Consider the following 23,656-nt stretch of genomic DNA (forward strand, 5'->3'; position numbering starts at 1 on the left):
TCAAAATAATGTTTCTACCGAAATTAACCTATTTATTCAGATGCTTACCCCTAAAGATACCAGCTATGTATTTGGACACGTACCAATCCCTCTTAAACACATATGTTTGGGCGGGTTAACATCCACAGATCACGAGTAGGATATTACAATCCCCGATTAACAAAGGAGGCCTAGGACTCCCTAACCTCAAATTATCCTATGAGGCAGACATGCTTACCCACATTTCCAGATGGGGCAATACTAAAGAACTTCCTAGATGGTATGAAATAGAACAAGCTTCATTACCCCACACCATCCTCCTCCCTGACCTAATCTGGATCGCAAATCACTGTAGTTCCATCATCCCCTCCTCAAACATAATCCTCAAACACTGCTTGTCCTTATGGCATAAACTACGACACTCAAACATGATCGCTCCTCACCTATCCCCAATACATAGCGTTAGGGGGCTACTAAGTGGCTTACCAGACTCCAACCCCAATAGCTGAACCAAACTTATCAAAACTATAAGTAACTTATATAACGGATCTAGCTGGTCCTCCCGACTGGAATTGATATCCCAGATCTAGCTGGTCCTCCCGGCCGGTATTGATATCCCAATACGCAATCCCTCCGAAACTCCATTTTGAAGCGATGAGCTTTAGATCTCTCCTCAGTGGTTGGGGGATTCTTACATGCAGAACCACAAACCCCTACTGTTTGGGAGTCCAGATGGAAATACAGGGCTACAAACGACTAACGGCACACTATCAATGTTTATTGAAGTGTCCCTCCCTACAAAAAACACAGAATATAATAGCATGGGAAAAAGACTTACATAAAGAGACAGACCCTAAACTTTGGTTAAGAGCTATTACAGACACCAGACTTTCAATACACTGCATAACACTCTTTGAACTATATTACAAACTGCTGACGAGATGGCATTGGGTCCCAAGCAGATTACATAGACTTTCACCAACCAACTCAGCGATGTGCTGGAGAAATTGTGGGGAAAAGGGAGATGATATCCACATCTGGTGGAGTTGCCTTGTCATTAGAAAGCTATGGTCAGAGGTCCTCCGCATTTGCAGACAGCTTTACCTCCCAACAGATAAGGGCCCAGAGACATACTTACTACACCTAGAAATCCCCAAAAGTCTTTATATACATATTGATGGTAACCAAGCAAGTTCTAGTGAGACACTGGAAACAGCAGACTGCCCCCGGGACACAAAGTAATCAAGGTACTCTCCTATATTAGAATGATGGAAGAAGCAGTATACCTAAAGTATACCCACAAACCACCACTTCTAACCCATAACATCCCAAAAATTATCTGCCCACCCTACCCTCAATTCCCTCCTCTTCTCCACCCCCCTTTTTCCTTTTTTTTCTTTTTTTTTCTTTACCCTTGGAAGCATTTAAATTTGGTTGACACATGGTTATTGCTTTTGCACTTTGTTACTGTTATATAATTAAAGGAGCCATATTCTCGGAGCTCCTAAGATCCTATAGAGGTCCTAATCTCACTGTATTAAACTGAGCACAAGTGAACTGTTTAAGATGATGACCTTATCGACAGCTTTATACTTGAAACGTTATTTTGGACATGGAATACTGTGTCCTCATGTATATCAATGGACTTTAAAAACATAAAAAAATCGAGGTACCACATGACATCCCGACACCTCAGGGGCGGGAAGGGACTCTAGTAAGACATCCTCTTGCCTAGTTCTTCAATACTTTGTAATCTGGATAAAAGTACCTAAATATATCTGTATTATTGTTTGTCTTGAAACCTCAAAAATGTATTAAACATAAAAAAGTGTTGTGACCAGGGAATAATATTCCAAAACAGCATTTATAGAACTTATGGGCAACTTACTTGGTTATTAAGATTGTAGAGGTAGCGAGACACAAATACGTGGATATTTCTCATTATTTCTAGAACATCCAAACCCTGAAATAGGAGAGAGAGAATGTGTTATCAGCATTAATAAAGGAGACATGTGTTTTGAAAATTGTAGATCTGTGCCAAAGCAAATATTTTTCTTTTAAATGCTTATGAAAGTCAAAATTACGGTTTAGACAGAGCATGTCATTTTAAGAGAGACGCGTCAGTTTACTTTTATTTTCCAATTGACTTTGTTCTCTTGGTATCCCAGTTTGAAGCATGAGAGTGCACATAAGTCTGCATCGTCTGTGTGGGCCAGGAAGACATCCAGAGCGCACCCGATAGGAAACTAACAGTATGAGTGAGAGGCTTGATCATATCTGCATATATGTAAAAACTGTACAGTCTTGGGGGCTGCTGAAGTCTTCCATGAGCCCTATTTAAAGTGAATGTAAACTTTCAAGAATGAGTGCCCGGTTTTTAAAAATACTATTTAAAACAGGGGCATTAAAACAGGGGCACTTTCATTCATGAAATTTTACATTTCACAGGTTTTGTTAAAATACTTACCTTTTTCTTCTTGCAAGCCGGAGCAGCGATTCCCACGCCTGCCGCTCATCTCTTCTTACGTCAGCAATGACGAATCCGGCTTCCACCAATAACAGCTTCCCCCCCAGAGCAAACACTGCCTGAGGCAACGTCGTGAATGGAGGAAGCCGGATTCTTCGTATGAAGAGACAAGCGGCGGGGGCGTGAAAATTTACATTCACTTTATTCGTTAAAATTTACATTCACTTTAAGGGTAACATTTTTTTATTACTATGCAGCTATAAATTTGATCAGACTCCTGCTTGCTCCTGTTTGTATATTTGGTCTTTTCATATACAGGGAAGGGGGGGTGTCAGCCCTTCCTGGTTTCTCAGCCCATTTCAGTGGGTGTCTCAGCCTAACCTCATCAACAGTGCTCAATTGGGAGCTTCTTAGAACGTTTTTAAAAAGGTTTTATACTGGATTTCTATATAAGTATCTGTGCATATTCTTCTTTATAGTAGTGTCTATTACATGCAGTTATATGGAAATTGATGTATACTGTCCCTTTAAGACACAAAGTAAATAATGTTTAAAATATTTAACTTGGCTGTTATTTTAAGTTGAATTTGCAGCTTAAAATTATTTAGAATCATGTTTTGCTTTGTTTTTTAATTTCCCTATAAAGGGTTTGAAGAACATTTATAATGATGACATCCTTTTTCTGAAGTGCATAAAACAGTAAAAAGAAACGAAACTGCACCTGTTCTAACGTCTGACTTGGTAGATGTGGCTCAGTCATAGTTAATCCATACCGCTGTGATGCCAAGTTCCTCATCTCACTGTAAGTTGCCCAATCATGGAGCGCTACTGTTGTCAAATTGTAGAACGTCTTGTCTAAATAATGGGTTACGTAAGCTACAAAAAAAAAAAAAAAAATCAGACTTTATACTTTGTAGAAGCATAAAATACCAGTGTTTAAATGCTTTATACAAATGTGTGATTCTGTGTGGGCTTGGTTTGAGACTAAGGACTGTAATTGACAGGCGGTGCAGGGCAGAAAGTGGTCAGATTATGAAGGAGATGTAGACCACAGTTGGATATTACAAAAGGAAGCTATAAAAAGATTGTAGGGGCATAATGATTATAGGGTGCTGACATTCCCATTGATGACATTCAGTTATGAAGTAAGAAAGTAAGTCAACAACAAACACAATTAAATGACTGGAAGTTAGGTTCATTGTAATAGCAAGCTTGTGTTAGTAAAGAAACATTGAAAAAGAAAATTTATGCTTACCTGATAAATTTGTTTCTTTTTAGACACGATGAGTTCACGGATTTCATCCTTACTTGTGGGATTACGCCTCCTGGTCAGCAGGAAGATGCAAAGAGCACCACAGCAGAGCTGTTATATAGCTCCTCCCTTCCCTCCCACTCCAGTCATTCGACCAAAGTTAGGAAGAGAAAGGAAAAGCCAAGGTGCAGAGGTGTCTGAAGTTTAACAAATTAATAACCCGTCTCATAGAACAGGGTGGGCCGTGGACTCATCGTGTCTAAAAATAAACAAATTTATCAGGTAAGCATAAATTATTTTTTGTTTTTAAAGACACGATAATTCCACAGATTTCATCCTTACTTGTGGGATATAATACCAAAGCTAGAGAACACGGATGAAAAAAGGGAGGGACAAGACAGGGAACCTAATGGAAGGCACCACTACTTGAAGAACCTTTCTCCCAAAAACAGCCTCAGCCGAAGCGAAGGTATCAAATTTGTAAAATTTAGAAAAAGTGTGAAGACCAAGTTGCAGCCTTGCAAATCTGCTCAACTGAAGAATCATTTTCGAATGCCCATGAGGAAGCAACCGCCCTAGTGGAATGAGCCGTAACTCTTTCAGGAGGCTGCTGTCCAGCAGTCTCATATGCAAAGCAGATGATACTCCTCAACCAAAAAAAGAAAGAGGTAGCTTTCTGACCCTTACGTTTTCCTGAGAAAATTACAAACAGAGAAGAAGACTGACAAAAATCCTTAGTTGCTTGTAAGTAAAACGTCAAAGCACAACTACGTCCAAATTATGCAGAAGCCTTTCCTTCTGAGAAGTATTAGGGCACAAGGAAGGAACAACAATCTCCTGAGTAATGTTCTTGTCTGAAACAACCTTAGGAAGAAACCCAAGTTTAGTACATCACACCACCTTATCCAAATGAAAAATAAGGTATGGCGAATTACATTGTAATGCCGAAAGCACAGACACTCTTTGAGCAGAAGTAATGGCAACGAGAAATAAAACTTTCCAAGACAACAACTTAATATCTATGGAATGCATAGGTTCAAACGGAACCCCTTGAAGAACTTTAAGAACTAAATTCAAACTAAATGGAGGAGCAATTGGTTTAAACACAGGCCTGATTCTAATCAAAGTCTGACAAAAGGATTGAACATCAGGGACATCTGCCAGACGCTTGTGTAACAAAATAGATAAAGGACTGACCCTTTAGGGAACTTGCAGATAAACCCTTCTCCAATCCTCCTTGGAGAAAAGACAAAATTCTGGGAATCCTAACACTACTCCATGAATAGCCCTTGGATTCATACCAATAAAGATATTTACGCCATATCTTATGGTAAATCTTCCTAGTTACAGGCTTATGTGCCTGAATTAAGGTATCTATTACTGAATCAGAGAAACCTTGCTTGGATAGGATTAAGCGTTCAATCTCCAAGCAGTCAGCTTCAGAGAAACTAGATTTGGGTGAAGGAAGGGCCCCTGAATAAGAAGGTCCTTCCTCAACGGAAGTGTCCAAGGTGGCAGAGAGGACATGTCCACCAGATCGGCCTACCAAATCCTGCGAGGCCACGCAGGAGCGATGAGGATCACTGATGCCCTCTCTTGTTTGATCCGAGCAATAACCAGGGGAAGAATAGCAAACGGGGGAACAGATATGCTAGGTTGAAGGACCAAAAAACTGCCAACGCATCTATCAGTTCGGCCTGGGGATCCCTGGACCTGGACCCGTATCTCGGGAGCTTGGCATACTGACGAGATGCCATGAGATCCAATTCCGGCCGACCCCATTTGAGAATCAGAATGGAAAATATTTCCTGATGAAGTTCCCACTCTCCCGGATGAAAGGTTTGTCTGCTCAGAAAATCTGCCTCCCAGTTTTCCACCCCTGGGATATGGATCGCTGACAGATGGCAAGAATGGGCCTCCGCCCACCTGATTATCTTGGCTACTTCTGTCATCGCTAAGGAACTCCTCGTTCCTCCCTGATGATTGATGTAAGGCACTGTTATATTGTCCGTCTGAAATCTGATGAACCAGGCCGAAGCCAACTGAGGCCAGGCTAGAAGAGTATTGAAAATCGCTCTCAGTTCCAGGATGTTTATTGGAAGAACAGACTCCGCTGGAGTCCACACTCCCTGAGCCCGTAGAGGACCCCAGACAGCTCCCCACCCTAGAAGACTGGCATCTGTTGCCACAATCACCCAGGATGGTCTGCAAAAGCATGCTCCCTGGGATATATGCTCCAGAGACAACCACCATTGAAGTGAGTCCCTTGTCTCCTGCTCCAGGGTTAACTGAGGAGACAAGTCTGCATAATCTTCATGCCACAGTCTGAGCATGTTTAACTGCAGAGGTCTGAGGTGAAACTGAGCAAACGGAATGATGTCCATTGCCGCCACCATCAGTCCGATTACTTCCATGCACTGGGCCACTGACGGCCGAGGATTGGACTGATTGGACGGGTATCTAGAATCTTTGACTTCCTGACCTCTGTCAGAAAAATCTTCATGGAGATAGAATCGATTACAGTTCCCAAGAAAGTCACCCTTACTTTCGGGATTAAGGAACTCTTTTTCAGATTTACCTTCCACCCGCGAGTTCTCAGGAAGGATAGTACAATGTCGGTATGGGACCTTGCTTGTTGATAAGATGGCACCTGGATTAGAATATTGTCCATATAAGGCGCCACCGCAATGCCACGGTCTTAAAATCGCCAGCAGAGACCCCAGAACCTTTGTGAAAATTCTGGGTGCCGTGGCCAGCCCGAAAGGAAGAGCCACAAACTGAAAGTGTCTGTCCAGAAAGGGAAACCTTAGGAACTTGTGATGATCTCTGTGGATAGGAACATGAAGATATGCATCCTTTAAAGTGAAGGTCAATTTTTACTCGCACACCACCTATGTATACATTATGAACTATTACAGTCGCTAAGGTCATTTTCTTAAATAAACAACTAGTTATCAAGAAATTCAATATATATAAAACCTCTGTTTCGTCTTTTTACTCCTCCCCCGATCCACTTCCTTATTTGGCACCAGTGACGTAGCGAGCGTCTCTTCAAGCCCGCCGCCTCACTTCCAAGCTCGTGCACAAGACTTATTTTAAAATGCGCATGCGTATTCTAACTGCATTTGCGCATGCGTGTCAATTTCAATGAACGGAGCACTGTTACATTGTAACATCGATGATCGTAAACGGCAAAAGTGATTTGACGTCCTTTCTTCTACTGCACGCAATAACAATGAATGAGACAATGTATCGGAGGCAGGCATTCAGCGTAATACGCATACGCAAGACATGAACGAGCATGAAGTAGATGACGAGACTCGGATTTAGACGCATGCGCGATTGTTGCCGATGACATGGGTAGAAAGGGGCAGGACGCCACGGGGGAAGTAAAGGGATTGGAGGTAAAGAGTAAAAAATATGTCAATCAAATGAGGGAAGATGTCGGGCGGACAGTTGGGGTGAAACGGACGGTAATTGTAATATAAAAATTAAACGGACCAAATTATTTTTCACGTTTTTGATGAATGAACATGCTGTTTATTACACATGTTAATGACAATACTGGAATCGAGTGGGGCAGACTTGACCTTCACTTTAAGTCCACTGTCATCATAAATTGACCCTCCTGGATCAATGGAAGAATGGTACGAATAGTTTCCATCTTGAAAGATGGAACTCTGAGAAACTTGTTTAGACTCTTGAGATCTAATATAGGCCTGAAGGTTCCCTCCTTTTTGGGAACTACAAACAGATTTGAATAAAAACCCTGTCCCTGTATCGGAACGGGACAAATTACTCCCATGGAAGAGAGGTCTCTTACACAATGTAAGGACGCCTCTCTTTTTATCTGGTCTGCAGATAATCTTGAAACAAGGAATCTTCCTCGGGGAAAGGAATTTTTTAACTCCAGTTTGTATCCCTGAAACACTATATCTATAGCCCAGGGATCCTGAACATCTCGCACCCAAGCCTGAATGAAGAAGGAAAGCCTGCCCCCTACCATCCCGGATCGGGGGCTAACCCTTCATGCTGATTTGGAAGCAGCAGCAGGTTTCTTGGATTGTTTACCCTTGTTCCACGATTGGTTGTGTCACCAGGTAGACTTGGATTGCGAATAGTTTCCTTCCTGCTTAGAGGAAGAAGAAAAGGAGTTTCCCTTGAAATTTCGAAAGGAACGAAAATTACTTTGTTGACCTTTCTGTTTGGTTCTTTTATCCTGAGGCAGGAGATGTCCCTTGCCTCCCGTGATGTCAGAGATAATTTCCTTCAAGCCAGGTCCAAACAGGGTCTTCCCCTTGTAAGGAATAGCCAGAAGTTTAGGCTTGGATGACGCGTCCGCAGACCAAGGTTTCATCCATAAGGCCCTGCGGGCTAGGATAGAAAAACCTGAACTCTTAGCGGACAATTTAGTAATTTGCAGAGAAGCATCAGTAATAAAAGAATTAGCTAATTTAAGAGCTTTAATTGGATCCTGGATTTCTTCCAAAGAAGTCTCAGTCTTAAGGGACTACGCAAGAGCATCAAACCAATAAGCTGCTGCACTAGTGACCGTAACAATGCATGCAGCCGGTTGCAATAGCAAACCCTGGTGAACATAGGTCTTTTTAAGTAGACCTTCCAACTTCTTATCCATAGGATCTTTAAAAGCACAACTATCCTCAATAGGAATAGTAGTTTGTTTAGCCAAGGTGGAAATAGCCCCCTCCACCTTAGGAACTGTCTGCCAAGATTCCCTGACGGCGTCAGCTATAGGGAACATCTTCCTGAACATGGGAGAAGGAGAAAAGGAAATTTATGCTTACCTAATAAATTGATTTCTTTTACGATATACCAAGTCCATGGGTTTCATCCTTTACTTGTGGGATATATTCCTCCTGCTAACAGGAAGTGGCAAAGAGCACCACAGCAGAGCTGCTATATAGCTCATCCCCTAACTCCTCCCCCCAGTCATTCGACCGAAAGTATAGGAAGAGAAAGGGAAAGAACCATTAAGGTGCAGAGGTGACTGAAGTTTATATAAAAAAAATCCCGTCTCAAAATGACAGGGTGGGCCGTGGACTCGGTATATTGTAAAATAAATCAATTTATCAGGTAAGCATAAATTTCCTTTTCTTTTACAAGATATACCGAGTCCACGGGTTTCATCCTTTACTTGTGGGATACCAATACCAAAGCTTTAGGACATGGATGAAAGGGAGGGACAAGACAGGAACCTAAACGGAAGGCACCACTGCTTGAAGCACCTTTCTCCCAAAAATAGCCCCAGAAGAAGCAAAAGTATCAAATTTGGAAAATTTGGAAAAAGTATGAAGGGAGGACCAAGTCGCAGCCTTACAAATCTGTTCAACAGAAGGATAGTTTTTAAAAGCCCAAGTGGAAGCCACAGCTCTAGTGGAATGAGCAGTAATCTTTTCTGGGGGCTGTTATCCAGCAGTCTCATATGCTAGGCAGATGATGCTTCTCAGCCAAAAAGAGAGAGAGGTAGCCGTAGCTTTTTGACCCCTACGGCTCCCGGAACAAACAACAAACAGGGAAGATGTTTGACAAAAATCCTTGGTCGCTTGTAAATAAAATTTTAAAGAACGAACCACGTCCAAGTTATGCAACAGACGTTAATTCTTAGAGGAAGGATTAGGACACAAGGAAGGAACCACAATTTCCTGATTAATATTCTTGTTTGAAACAACCTTAGGAAGAAATTCAGGTTTATTCCGCAAAACCACCTTATCAGAATGGAATATAAGATAAGGGGAATCACATTGCAATGCAGAAAGCTCAGAAACTCTTCGAGCAGAAGAGATAGCTACCAAAAACAAAACTTTCCAAGATAACAGCTTAATATCTATGGAATGCATGGGTTCAAACGGAACCCCTTGAAGAACATTAAGAACTAAATTCAAACTCCATGGCGGAGCAATTGGTTTAAACACAGGCTTGATTCTGATTAAAGCCTGGCAAAATGCCTGAACATCTGGTACATCTGCCAGACGCTTGTGAAGCAAAATTGACAAAGCAGAAATTTGTCCTTTCAAGGAACTTTGCATTAATATCTGACCTATGGCGTTTACCCTGCAAACCTGGCAGCTTAGACAATACCTCTGTAAGGGTAGTAGACATGACTGCCACCATATCTTGCAAAGTAAAAGAAGTAGACGCACTAGAAGTACTTGGCGTCGCTTGCGTGGGCGTTAAAGGTTGTGACACTTGGGGAGAATTAGATGGCATATGCTGACTCTCTGCAAACTGAGAATCCTCCTGAGGCCCACTTTCTCTATTTAAAATATGATCTTTACAGTGTAAGGCTTTTTCAGTGCACAAAGGGCACAATGTAAGCGGAGGTTCCACCATGGCTTCTAAACACATAGGACACTGACTTCCTATGTCAGACATGTTGTACAGACTAGTAATAACAGCACAAGTCTTTCCCAACCTTATAATATGTGAAAAAACATTCAGCACAAAAAAACGGTTACTGCGCCTTTAAGATAAAAAAAGTGTACACTGTTTTGCAAAATCGTTAAAACGACAATCAAAATGACCAATTTTATGATTTTTAGAGCCTAGTGTGGCATCAGATGTTGCACCACAAGTAAAAGGAGAGATAAATTTAAATTTAAGCAAATTAGGCAGTAAACCAACAAACTGCAGACAATTTTTCACTAAATGACTTCTGCACCTCGCCACAGCTCTGCTGTGGCACTTACCTGCCCTCAAGACCTGTCAAAACGATCCGGTCTCACTCCAAAGTACAGCCTCACAGTCTGGGTCCAACCAGAGCTAATGGCTGCTACCTCTCCAGAAAAACTAACTGCGCACTGAAGCGCGAAAATAGGCCCCGCCCATCCTGTCTGATGAGCCAAAAATAAAGAAAACCGCATGGGAAGCGTTTTCAACTAACATATGTACACACTGCTTTTAAATAAATATGCCATGTGAACCCCACAGAAATTATACAACTCAGCCTCAAAAAAACCTCTATATATTGTTAACAGAAGGTTGCCTAGGCTGAACCAGTGTCTAACCACATAGCCCTTAAGTATCCCCAAGAATTTAGACTGGGATAAAAATATATAGGTTACCACAGTATCACCCTTTTCTAATAAGGCTACCACAGTATCACCCTTTTCTAATAAGGACTACTGCCATTTAAAATAAAACATTTCTTGATTGAAGAAAAACTAAACTATCTTTTTATCACCACATAAACTTTACCCTTCCTATTGCTATGCATAGACAAAGAGAATGACTGGGGGGAGGGGTTAGAGGAGGAGCTATATAGCAGCTCTGCTGTGGTGCTCTTTACCACTTCCTGTTAGCAGGAGGAATATATCCCACAAGTAAAGGATGAAATCCGTGGACTCTGTATATCTTGTAAAAGAAAAGGGAATACCTGGTCTCTCCCACTCCTTAGAAATAATCTCCGAAGTTCGCTTGGGAACTGGAAAAACATCTGAGTAAGAAGGAACTTCTAAGTATCTGTCTAACTTACTCAATTTCTCAGTCGCAGTCGTCCAAAGTCATTAAGACCTCCTTGAGTAACAAGCGGAGGTGTTCTAGTTTCAACCTGACAGAAACCACTTCTGAATAAGTCAAAGGTAAGGAACTTTCTGAGTCAAATTTCTCCTTCCGAAAGGACCTCCATACCCTCCAACTCAGAGCCCTGGGAGGGTACGTCAGAAATTGTCACCATAGCATCAGAAAACACAATTTATGCTTACCTAATAAATTTATTTCTCTTGTGGTGTATCCAGTCCACTGATCATCCATTACTTGTGGGATATTCTCATTCCCAACAGGAAGTTGCAAGAGGACACCCACAGCAGAGCTGTAATATAGCTCCTCCCCTAACTGTCATAGCCAGTCATTCGACCGAAAACAAGCCGAGAAAGGAGGAACCATAGGGTGTAATGGTTACTGTAGTTTAAATTTAAAAATTACCTGCCTTAAAATGACAGGGCGGGCCGTGGACTGGATACACCACAAGAGAAATAAATTTATCAGGTAAGCATAAATTGTGTTTTCTCTTGTAAGGTGTATCCAGTCCACGGATCATCCATTACTTGTGGGATACCAATACCAAAGCTAAAGTACACGGATGAAGGGAGGGTCAAGGCAGGAACTTAAATGGAAGGAACCACTGCCTGTAAAACCTCTCCCCCCAAATATAGCCTCCGAAGAAGCAAAAGTACCAAATTTGTAAAATTTTGAAAAAGTATGAAGCGAAGACCAAGTCGCCGCCTTGCAAATCTGTTCAACAGAAGCCTCATTTTTAAAGGCCCAAGTGGAAGCCACAGCTCTAGTGGAATGAGCTGTAATCCTTTCAGGAGGCTGCTGTCCAGCAGTCTCATAGGCTAAGCGGATTAAGCTTCTTAGCCAAAAAGAAAAAAAGAGGTTGCCAAAGCCTTTTGACCTCTCCTCTGTCCAGAGTAGACAACAAACAAAGCAGACGTTTGACAAAAATCTTTAGTAGCTTGTAAGTAAAACTTTAAAGCACAGACCACGTCCAGATTGTGTAACACAAGGATGGAACCACAATCTCTTGATTGATATTCTTGTTAGATACCACCTTAGGCAAGAACCCAGGTTTGGTACGCAGGACTACCTTATCCGTATGAAAAATCAGATAAGGAGAATCACATTGTAAGGCAGATAGCTCAGAGACTCTACGAGCCGAGGAAATAGCTACCAAAAAAAAAAAAAAAAAAGAACTTTCCAAGATAAAAGTTTGAACCTCTTCATTCCATAGATATCAAACGGAACTCCTTGAAGAACCTTAAGAACCAAGTTTAAGCTCCATGGTGGAGCAACAGGTTTAAACACAGGCTTGATTCAAACTAAAGCCTGACAAAATGCCTGAACGTCTGGAACATCTGCCAGACGCTAGTGCAAAAGAATAGACAGAGCAAAAATCTGTCCCTTTAAGAAAACTAGCTGACAATCCTTTTTCCAAACCTTCTTGGAGAAAAGATAAAATCCTAGGAATCCTGACCTTACTCCATGAGTAACCCTTGGATTCACAACAATAAAGATATCTACGCCATACCTTATGGTAAATTTTCCTGGTGACAGGCTTTCGTGCCTGTATTAAGGTATCAATAACTGACTCGGAGAAGCCACGCTTTGATAAAATCAAGCATTCAACCTCCAGGCAGTCAGCCTCAGAGAAATTAGATTTGGATGGTTGAAAGGACCCTGAAGTAGAAGGTCCTGTCTCAGAGGCAGAGACCATGGTGGAAAGGATGACATGTCCACTAGATCTGCATACCAGGTCCTGCGTGGCCACACGTGTCGCCTTGGGATCCCTGGACCTGGATCCGTAACACGGAAGCTTGGCGTTCTGGCGAGACGCCATGAGATCCAGTTCTGGTTTGCCCCAACGGAGAATCAGTTGTGCAAATACCTCCGGATGGAGTTCCCACTCTCCCGGATGAAAAGTCTGACGACTTAGAAAATCCGCCTCCCAGTGCTCTACACCTGGGATATGGATAGCTGATAGGTGGCAAGAGTGAATCTCTGCCCAGTGAATTATTTTTGAAAAACAGTGAAAAAATGCAGTAAATCAAACGAAATGTTTACAGTGTATGTAATAGGCTAGCAGAGCATTGCATCCACTAGCAAATGGATGATTAACCCCTTAGTTCAAAAAACGGATAAAAAAAAACGAAATACTTTTTTTTTTTTTTTTTTTTTTTTAACAATCACAACCAACTGTCACAGCAAGCTGTGGTCCTACCTTCCCCAATAAACGACTTTGGAAAGCCTTTGAGCCCTTTAGAGATGTCCTATAGCATACAGGGGACTCCTGAGGGAAGCTGGATGTCACAGTTTGTAATTTTAACTGCACCAACTGTAACTTTTATACTATAACAGTGGAAAGCCTCAGTAAAACTGTTTCTAGTCAAAATTTAAGCCAGCCATGTGGAAAAAACTAGGCCCCAATAAAGTTTTATCACCAATGCATATAAAAAAACGATTAAACATGCCAGCAAACGTTTATATTGCAATATCATAAGGGTATTACCCCTGGGAGTAAGCATGATACCAGTCGTTATTAAATCACTGTATTCAGGCTTAACTTACATTAATCCGGTATCAGCAGCATTTTCTAGTGTTTTCCATCTCTAGAAAAAATTATAACTGCACATACCTGATAGCAGAATAAACTGCACGCCATTCTCTCGCTGAAGTTACCTCATCTGTGTAATCCCCTCAGACATATGTGAGAATAGCAATGGATCTTAGTTACAACCTGCTAAGATCATAGAAACCTCAGGCAGATTATTCTTCTATTTACTGCCTGAGATAAAATAGCACAACTCCGGTACTATTTAAAAATAACAAACTTTTGATTGAAGAAAATAAACTAACTATATTTAACCACTCTCTCCTACAACATCCTAGCTTGTTGAGAGTTGCAAGAGAATGACTGGCTATGACAGTTAGGGGAGGAGCTATATTACAGCTCTGCTGTGGGTGTCCTCTTGCAACTTCCTGTTGGGAATGAGAATATCCCACAAGTAATGGATGATCTGTGGACTGGATACACCTTACAAGAGAAACTTCATTGACTACATAGTTGTCTTTCCTTTTACGTTTACCTTGAAGTATAGGAAAAGCAGATAACGCATTAGAAAGTGTAGAAGACATAACTGCAGCAATGTCCTTTAACGTAACTGCAGCAGAAACTTGAGAAGAAGTACAGGGCACTGCTTGGGCGGGCGTTAAGGGCTGTGACGCTTGGGGAGAAAGCTGCAGAATACACTGCATCTCATTATTAGACTCCTGAGAATCATTCGCCTTAGACAATTTTTTATCAGAAAAAATGTTTTCTCTATAGCTTAAAGCCCTCTCAAAGCATGAAGGACAAAAAGGAACAGGAGGTTCCACATTGGCATTTAAACACATGGCACAAGTAACATTCTGGACATCTTCTAAATCCATGATGTAGAGAAAATAATAATAAAAAATATAAACTGTCCCTTTAAATTATACTGGCCCTTTAAATTTTGACCCACCACTCTTACTGTATTGACAAACAAGAGTGTGCAAAAAAATATATTAGAAACTGGCAATTTGATGAATCCTGAAAAAACATAATTTATGCTTACCTGATAAATTCCTTTCTCCTGTAGTGTAGTCAGTCCACGGGTCATCCATTACTTATGGGATTATATCTCCTCCCTAACAGGAAGTGCAAGAGGATCACCCAAGCAGAGCTGCTATATAGCTCCTCCCCTCTACGTCATACCCAGTCATTCGACCGAAAACCAAACGAGAAAGGAGAAACTATAGGGTGCAGTGGTGACTGGAGTTTAATTTAAAATTTAGACCTGCTGTAAAAACAGGGCGGGCCGTGGACTGACTACACTACAGGAGAAAGGAATTTATCAGGTAAGCATAAATTATGTTTTCTCCTGTTAAGTGTAGTCAGTCCACGGGTCATCCATTACTTATGGGATACCAATACCAAAGCTAAAAGTACACGGATGACGGGAGGGACAGGCAGGCTCTTTACACGGAAGGAACCACTGCCTGAAGAACCTTTCTCCCAAAAACAGCCTCCGAAGAAGCAAAAGTGTCAAATTTGTAAAATTTCGAAAAGGTGTGAAGTGAAGACCAAGTTGCAGCCTTGCAAATCTGTTCAACAGAGGCCTCATTTTTAAAGGCCCAGGTGGAAGCCACAGCTCTAGTAGAATGAGCTGTAATTCTTTCAGGAGGCTGCTGTCCAGCAGTCTCATAGGCTAAACGTATTATGCTACGAAGCCAGAAGGAGAGAGAGGTAGCCGAAGCTTTTTGACCTCTCCTCTGTCCAGAATAAACGACAAACAGGGAAGAAGTTTGGCGAAAATCTTTAGTTGCCTGCAAATAAAATTTCAGGGCACGGACGACGTCCAGATTGTGCAGAAGTCGTTCCTTCTTTGAAGAAGGCTTAGGGCACAATGATGGAACAACAATCTCTTGATTGATATTCCAGTTAGTGACTACCTTAGGTAAGAACCCAGGTTTAGTACGCAGAACTACCTTGTCTGAATGAAAAATCAGAAAAGGAGAATCACAATGTAAGGCCGATAACTCAGAGACTCTTCGAGCCGAGGAAATAGCCATTAAAAACAGAACTTTCCAAGATAACAGCTTGATATCAATGGAATGAAGGGGTTCAAACGGAACACCCTGTAAAACGTTAAGAACTAAGTTAAGCTCCACGGCGGAGCAACAGTTTTAAACACAGGCTTAATCCTGGCCAAAGCCTGACAAAAAGCCTGAACGTCTGGAACTTCTGACAGACGTTTGTGTAAAAGGATGGACAGAGCTGAGATCTGTCCCTTTAATGAACTAGCAGATAAACCCTTTTCTAAACCTTCTTGTAGAAAAGACAATATCCTAGGAATCCTAACCTTACTCCATCAGTAACTCTTGGATTCGCACCAATGCAAGTATTTACGCCATATTTTATGGTAAATTTTCCTGGTAACAGGTTTCCTAGCCTGTATTAAGGTATCAATCACTGACTCCGAGAATCCACGCTTTGATAGAATCAAGCGTTCAATCTCCATGCAGTCAGCCTCAGAGAAATTAGATTTGGATGTTTGAAAGGACCCTGAATCAGAAGGTCCTGTCTCAGAGGCAGAGACCATGGTGGACAGGACGACATGTCCACTAGATCTGCATACCAGGTCCTGCATGGCCACGCAGGCGCTATTAGAATCACCGATGCTCTCTCCTGTTTGATTCTGGCAATCAATCGAGGAAGCATCGGGAAGGGTGGAAACACATAAGCCATGTTGAAGACCCAAGGTGCTGTCAGAGCATCTATCAGTACCGCTCCCGGGTCCCTGGACCTGGATCCGTAACAAGGAAGCTTGGCGTTCTGGCGAGACGCCATGAGATCCAGATCTGGTTTGCCCCAACGCCGAAGCAGTTGGGCAAATACCTCCGGATGAAGTTCCCACTCCCCCAGATGAAAAGTCTGGCGACTTAGGAAATCCGCCTCCCAGTTCTCCACTCCTGGGATGTGGATCGCTGACAGGTGGCAAGAGTGAGACTCTGCCCAGCGAATTATCTTTGAGACTTCCATCATCGCTAGGGAACTCCTTGTCCCTCCCTGATGGTTGATGTAAGCCACAGTCGTGATGTTGTCCGACTGGAACCTGATGAACCTCAGAGTTGCTAACTGAGGCCAAGCCAGAAGAGCATTGAAAACCGCTCTTAATTCCAGAATGTTTATTGGAAGGAGTTTCTCCTCCTGAGTCCATGATCCCTGAGCCTTCAGGGAATTCCAAACAGCGTCCCAACCTAGCAGGCTGGCGTCTGTTACAATCGTCCAATCTGGCCTGCTGAAGGGCATCCCCCTGGAGAGATGTGGCCGAGAAAGCCACCATAGAAGAGAATCTCTGGTCTCTTGATCCAGATTCAGCATAGGGGACAAATCTGAGTAATCCCCATTCCACTGACCTAGCATGCATAATTGCAGTGGTCTGAGATGCAGGCGTGCAAAAGGTACTATGTCCATTGCTGCTACCATTAAGCTGATTACCTCCATGCATTGAGCCACTGACTGTGTTGAATGGAATGAAGGACACGGCAAGCATTTAGAAGTTTTGTTAACCTGTCCTCTGTCAGGTAAATTTTAATTTCTACAGAATCTATAAGAGTCCCCAAGAAGGGAACTCTTGTGAGTGGCAATAGAGAACTCTTTTCCACGTTCACTTTCCACCCATGCAACCTTAGAAATGCCAGAACTAACTCTGTATGAGACTTGGCAGTTTGGAAACTTGACGCTTGTATCAGAATGTCGTCTAGGTACGGAGCTACCGATATTCCTCGCGGTCTTAGTACCGCCAGAAGAGAGCCCAGAACCTTTGTAAAGATTCTTGGAGCTGTAGCTAACCCGAAGGGAAGAGCTACAAACTGGTAATGCCTGTTTAGGAAGGCAAACCTTAGGTACCGATAATGATCTTTGTGAATCGGTATGTGAAGGTAGGCATCCTTTAAATCCACTGTGGTCATGTACTGACCCTTTTGGATCATAGGTAAGATTGTCCGAATAGTTTCCATTTTGAACGATGGAACTCTTAGGAATTTGTTTAGGATCTTTAAGTCCAAGATTGGTCTGAAGGTTCCCTCTTTTTTGGGAACCACAAACAGATTTGAGTAAAACCCTTGTCCTTGTTCCGACCGCGGAACCGGGTGGATCACTCCCATTATTAAAAGGTCTTGTACACAGCGTAGAAACGCCTCTTTCTTTATCTGGTTTGCTGACAACCTTGAAAGATGAAATCTCCCTTTTGGAGGAGAAGCTTTGAAGTCCAGAAGATATCCCTGAGATATGATCTCTAACGCCCAGGGATCCTGGACATCTCTTGCCCAAGCCTGGGCGAAGAGAGAAAGTCTGCCCCCCACTAGATCCGTTTGCAGATCGGGGGCCCTCACTTCATGCTGTCTTAGGGGCGGCAGCAGGCTTTCTGGCCTGCTTGCCCTTGTTCCAGGACTGGTTAGGTTTCCAGCCCTGTCTGTAGCGAGCAACAGTTCCTTCCTGTTTTGGAGCGGAGGAAGTTGATGCTGCTCCTGCCTTGAAGTTACGAAAGGCACGAAAATTAGACTGTTTAGCCCTTGGTTTGGCTCTGTCTTGAGGCAGGGCATGGCCCTTACCTCCAGTAATGTCAGCGATAATCTCTTTCAAACCGGGCCCGAATAATGTTTGCCCTTTGAAAGGTATGTTAAGCAATTTAGATTTAGAAGTCACATCGGCTGACCAGGATTTAAGCCACAGCGCTCTGCGCGCTTGAATGGCGAATCCGGAGTTCTTAGCCGTAAGCTTAGTTAAGTGTACTACGGCATCAGAAATAAATGAATTAGCTAGCTTAAGGACTCTAAGCTTGTCTATAATCTCATCCAATGGAGCTGAGCTAATGGTCTCTTCCAGAGACTCAAACCAGAATGCCGCCGCAGCCGTGACAGGCGCAATGCATGCAAGGGGTTGTAATATAAAACCTTGTTGAACAAACATTTTCTTAAGGTAACCCTCTAACTTTTTATCCATTGGATCTGAAAAAGCACAGCTATCCTCCACCGGGATAGTGGTGCGCTTAGCCAGAGTAGAAACTGCTCCCTCCACCTTAGGGACCGTCTGCCATAAGTCCCGTGTGGTGGCGTCTATTGGAAACATTTTTCTAAATATAGGAGGGGGTGAAAAAGGCACACCGGGTCTATCCCACTCCTTGTTAACAATTTCTGTAAGCCTTTTAGGTATAGGAAAAACGTCAGTACACGTCGGTACCGCAAAATATTTATCCAGCCTACATATTTTCTCTGGAATTGCAACCGTGTTACAATCATTCAGAGCTGCTAATACCTCCCCTAGTAATACACGGAGGTTCTCAAGCTTAAATTTAAAATTTGAAATGTCCGAGTCCAGTTTACTTGGATCAGATCCGTCACCCACAGAATGAAGCTCTCCGTCCTCATGTTCTGCATATTGTGACGCAGTATCAGACATGGCTCTAATATTATCAGCGCACTCTGTTCTCACCCCAGAGTGGTCGCGTTTACCCCTAAATTCTGGCAATTTAGATAATACTTCAGTCATAACATTAGCCATGTCTTGCAAAGTGATTTGTAAGGGCCGCCCTGATGTACTTGGCGCCACAATATCACGCGCCTCCTGAGCGGGAGACGAAGGTACTGACACGTGAGGAGAGTTAGTCGGCATAACTTCCCCCTCGTTGTCTGGTGAAATTTTCTTTACATGTACAGATTGGCTTTTATTCAAAGTAGCATCAATGCAATTAGTACACAAATTTCTATTGGGCTCCACATTGGCCTATAAACATATTGCACAAAGAGATTCCTCTGTGTCAGACATGTTTAAACAAACTAGCAATTAGACTAGCAAGCTTGAAAATACTTTTCAAATAAATTTACAAGCAATATAAAAAACGTTACTGTGCCTTTAAGAAGCACACAAAATCGTCACAGTTGAAATAACAATGAACCAAATTAGTTATAGCAACCAAATTTTCACAGTAAATGCATTAAGTTAGCAAAGGATTGCACCCACCAGCAAATGGATGATTAACCCCTTAGTACCCCAAAAACGGATAACAATTTAATATAAGAGTTTTTATCACAGTCAAAGCACAGTCTCACAGGTCTGCTGTGAGTGATTACCTCCCTCAAAACAAGTTTTGGAGACCCCTGGGCTCTGTAGAGACGTCCTGGATCATGGAGGAAGAAATAGGAAGACTGTGACTGAATTTTTACTGCACAATAAAGCGCCAAAATAGGCCCCTCCCACTCATAATACAACAGTGGGGAAGCTCAGTAAACTGATTTTATTCATAAACGACAGCCATGTGGAAAAATAATGCCCATAAAGTTTTATCACCAAGTACCTCAGAGAAAAACGATTAACATGCCAGTAAACGTTTTAAATATAAGATTATGAAATGTTATTAAAAAGCCTGCTGCTAGTCGCTTTCACTGCAGTGGAGGCTCAAATATAAGTTAAATGTATACAGTATTTTCTTAGTGAAGTTCCATTCCCTAGAAATACCTCAGTGTAAACATACATACATATCAGCCTGATACCAGTCACTACTACTGCATTTAAGGCTGCACTTACATTACATCGGTATCAGCAGTATTTTCTCAGTCAATTCCATTCCTTAGAAAATAATATACTGCAACATACCTCCTTGCAGGTGAACCCTGCCCGCTGTCCCCTGTTCTGAAGTTACCTCACTCCTCAGACTGGCCGAGAAACAGCAAATGGATCTTAGTTACGACCGCTAAGATCATACACAAACTCAGGTAGATTCTTCTTCTAATGCTGCCTGAGAAAGAACAACACACTCCGGTGCTGTTTAAAATAAACTTTTGATTGAAGAAATAAAAACTAAGTATAACAACCACAGTCCTCTCACACGTCCTATCTATTAGTTAGGTGCAAGAGAATGACTGGGTATGACGTAGAGGGGAGGAGCTATATAGCAGCTCTGCTTGGGTGATCCTCTTGCACTTCCTGTTAGGGAGGAGATATAATCCCATAAGTAATGGATGACCCGTGGACTGACTACACTTAACAGGAGAAATAACAGGATACTGTGCCTTTAAATAGTAAACCCTATTTTACTAAGCTGGGAAATAATGCTTCCCATTTAAATATTTTAGACCGCAAGAAAAAAACCTAACACCTCTTCACCTCAACAGCTCTGCTGAGGCGCCTACCTGCCATCCAGTCTGCAGACCGCTCTTTCCAGCAAGATACAGGTCGTGTCCTAGAACGCTAATAACCGCTTGCTTACACAACCATGCGGTTCTAGTGTAATGCCCGATGTCCAGATATCTTAGATGTCGCTGAGTCCGTTTTTTCTCTATAGCTTAGGGAACATCTGCCAGATACGTAACTGTAGCAGAGACTATAACATACACTGCGCGGCTTCTCAAGAGACTGAAGCGCGCGAAAAATTAGCCCCGCCCTTCGTGGGCGTTAAAAACTTACGCAGCTTGTTGGTTAAGTGAAAATAAAATAACCGAAGCCCCAAGCTAGCCCAGTGCCTGTACAAACCGTGAAAATTAGCCCCGCCCTTCATGGGGGTTAAAAACTTACACAGTTTGCCAAATAACCTAAGCCAAAAGCTAGCTTACTATTGACTATACACAGAAATTTCATTTAAACATCTTAATGTTAAAAATTAAAAAAAAAAAATTAAAAAAAAAAAAAAAAAAAAAGATGCAAAAACAAGGCTCAGAGTAAGGAAGGTAAAAAAAACCAGAATTTATGTTTACCTGATAAATTACTTTCTCCAACGGTGTGTCCGGTCCACGGCGTCATCCTTACTTGTGGGATATTCTCTTCCCCAACAGGAAATGGCAAAGAGCCCAGCAAAGCTGGTCACATGATCGCTCCTAGGCTCCGCCTTCCCCAGTCATTCGACCGACGTAAAGGAGGAATATTTGCATAGGAGAAATCATATGATACCGTGGTGACTGTAGTTAAAGAAAATAAATCATCAGACCTGATTAAAAAACCAGGGCGGGCCGTGGACCGGACACACCGTTGGAGAAAGTAATTTATCAGGTAAACATAAATTCTGTTTTCTCCAACATAGGTGTGTCCGGTCCACGGCGTCATCCTTACTTGTGGGAACCAATACCAAAGCTTTAGGACACGGATGATGGGAGGGAGCAAATCAGGTCACCTAGATGGAAGGCACCACGGTTTGCAAAAATAGCCTCAGAAGAAGCAAAAGTATCAAATTTGTAAAAGTTGGTAAAAGTGTGCAGTAAAGACCAAGTCGCTGCCTTACATATCTGATCAACAGAAGCCTCGTTCTTAAAGGCCCATGTGGAAGCCACGGCCCTAGTGGAATGAGCTGTGATTCTTTCAGGAGGCTGCCGTCCGGCAGTCTCATAAGCCAATCTGATGATGCTTTTAAGCCAAAAAGATAGAGAGGTAGAAGTTACTTTTTGACCTCTCCTTTTACCAGAATAAACAACAAACAAGGAAGATGTTTGTCTGAATCCTTTGTAGCATCTAAATAGAATTTTAGAGCACGGACAACGTCCAAATTGTGTAACAAACGTTCCTTCTATGAAACTGGATTCGGACACAAAGAAGGAACAACTATCTCCTGGTTAATATTTTTGTTGGAAACAACCTTCGGAAGAAAACCAGGCTCAGTACGTAAAACCACCTTATCTGCATGGACCAGATAGGGCGGAGAACACTGCAGAGCAGATAACTCAGAAACTCTTCTAGCGGAAGAAATTGCAACCTAAAACAAAACTTTCCAAGATAATAATTTAATATCTACGGAATGTAAGGGTTCAAACGGAACCCCTTGAAGAACTGAAAGAACTAGATTAAGACTCCAGGGAAGAGTCAAAGGTCTGTAAACAGGCTTGATTCTAACCAGAGCCTGAACAAACGCTTAAACGTCTGGCACAGCTGCCAGCCTTTTGTGAAGTAAAACAGATAAAGCAGAGATCTGTCCCTTCAGAGAACTCGCAGAAAATCCTTTCTCCAAACCTTCTTGTAGAAAGGAAAGAATCTTAGGAATTTTTATCTTGTTCCATGGGAATCCTTTAGATTCACACCAACAGATAAATTTTTTCCATATATTATGGTAAATTCTTCTAGTTACAGGCTTTCTAGCCTGAATCAGAGTATCTATTACAGAATCTGAAAACCCACGCTTTGATAAAATCAAGCGTTCAAACTCCAAGCAGTCAGTTGGAGGAAAACATAATTTATGCTTACCTGATAAATTCCTTTCTTCTGTAGTGTGATCAGTCCACGGGTCATCATTACTTCTGGGATATTACTCCTCCCCAACAGGAAGTGCAAGAGGATTCACCCAGCAGAGCTGCATATAGCTCCTCCCCTCTACGTCACTCCCAGTCATTCGACCAAGGACCAACGAGAAAGGAGAAGCCAAGGGTGTAGTGGTGACTGGAGTATAACTTAAAAAAATATTTACCTGCCTTAAAAACAGGGCGGGCCGTGGACTGATCACACTACAGAAGAAAGGAATTTATCAGGTAAGCATAAATTATGTTTTCTTCTGTTAAGTGTGATCAGTCCACGGGTCATCATTACTTCTGGGATACCAATACCAAAGCAAAAGTACACGGATGACGGGAGGGATAGGCAGGCTCTTTATACAGAAGGAACCACTGCCTGAAGAACCTTTCTCCCAAAAATAGCCTCCGAGGAAGCAAAAGTGTCAAATTTGTAAAATTTCGAAAAAGTATGAAGCGAAGACCAAGTTGCAGCCTTGCAAATCTGCTCAACAGAGGCCTCATTCTTGAAGGCCCAAGTGGAAGCCACAGCTCTAGTAGAATGAGCTGTAATTCTTTCAGGAGGCTGCTGTCCAGCAGTCTCATAAGCTAAACGAATTATGCTACGAAGCCAAAAAGAAAGAGAGGTAGCAGAAGCCTTTTGACCTCTCCTC

General features: G+C 42.3%; 1 protein-coding gene across 1 annotated transcript in view; it reads right to left on the reverse strand.

Moving 5' to 3' along the window:
* WASHC4 (WASH complex subunit 4) overlaps positions 1-23,656 on the reverse strand; it is a 293,185-nt gene that overhangs the window by 111,571 nt on the left and 157,958 nt on the right. Inside the window, exons 17-18 of the mRNA XM_053716956.1 lie at positions 3,168-3,322; positions 1,868-1,942 (exon numbers count right to left, since the gene is read on the reverse strand). Of these exons, the coding sequence (XP_053572931.1) occupies positions 1,868-1,942; positions 3,168-3,322 (230 nt within the window). The remainder of the gene's footprint in view (positions 1-1,867; positions 1,943-3,167; positions 3,323-23,656) is intronic.

Source organism: Bombina bombina, chromosome 6, assembly GCF_027579735.1.
Source record: "Bombina bombina isolate aBomBom1 chromosome 6, aBomBom1.pri, whole genome shotgun sequence".
Classification (NCBI taxonomy): domain Eukaryota; kingdom Metazoa; phylum Chordata; class Amphibia; order Anura; family Bombinatoridae; genus Bombina; species Bombina bombina.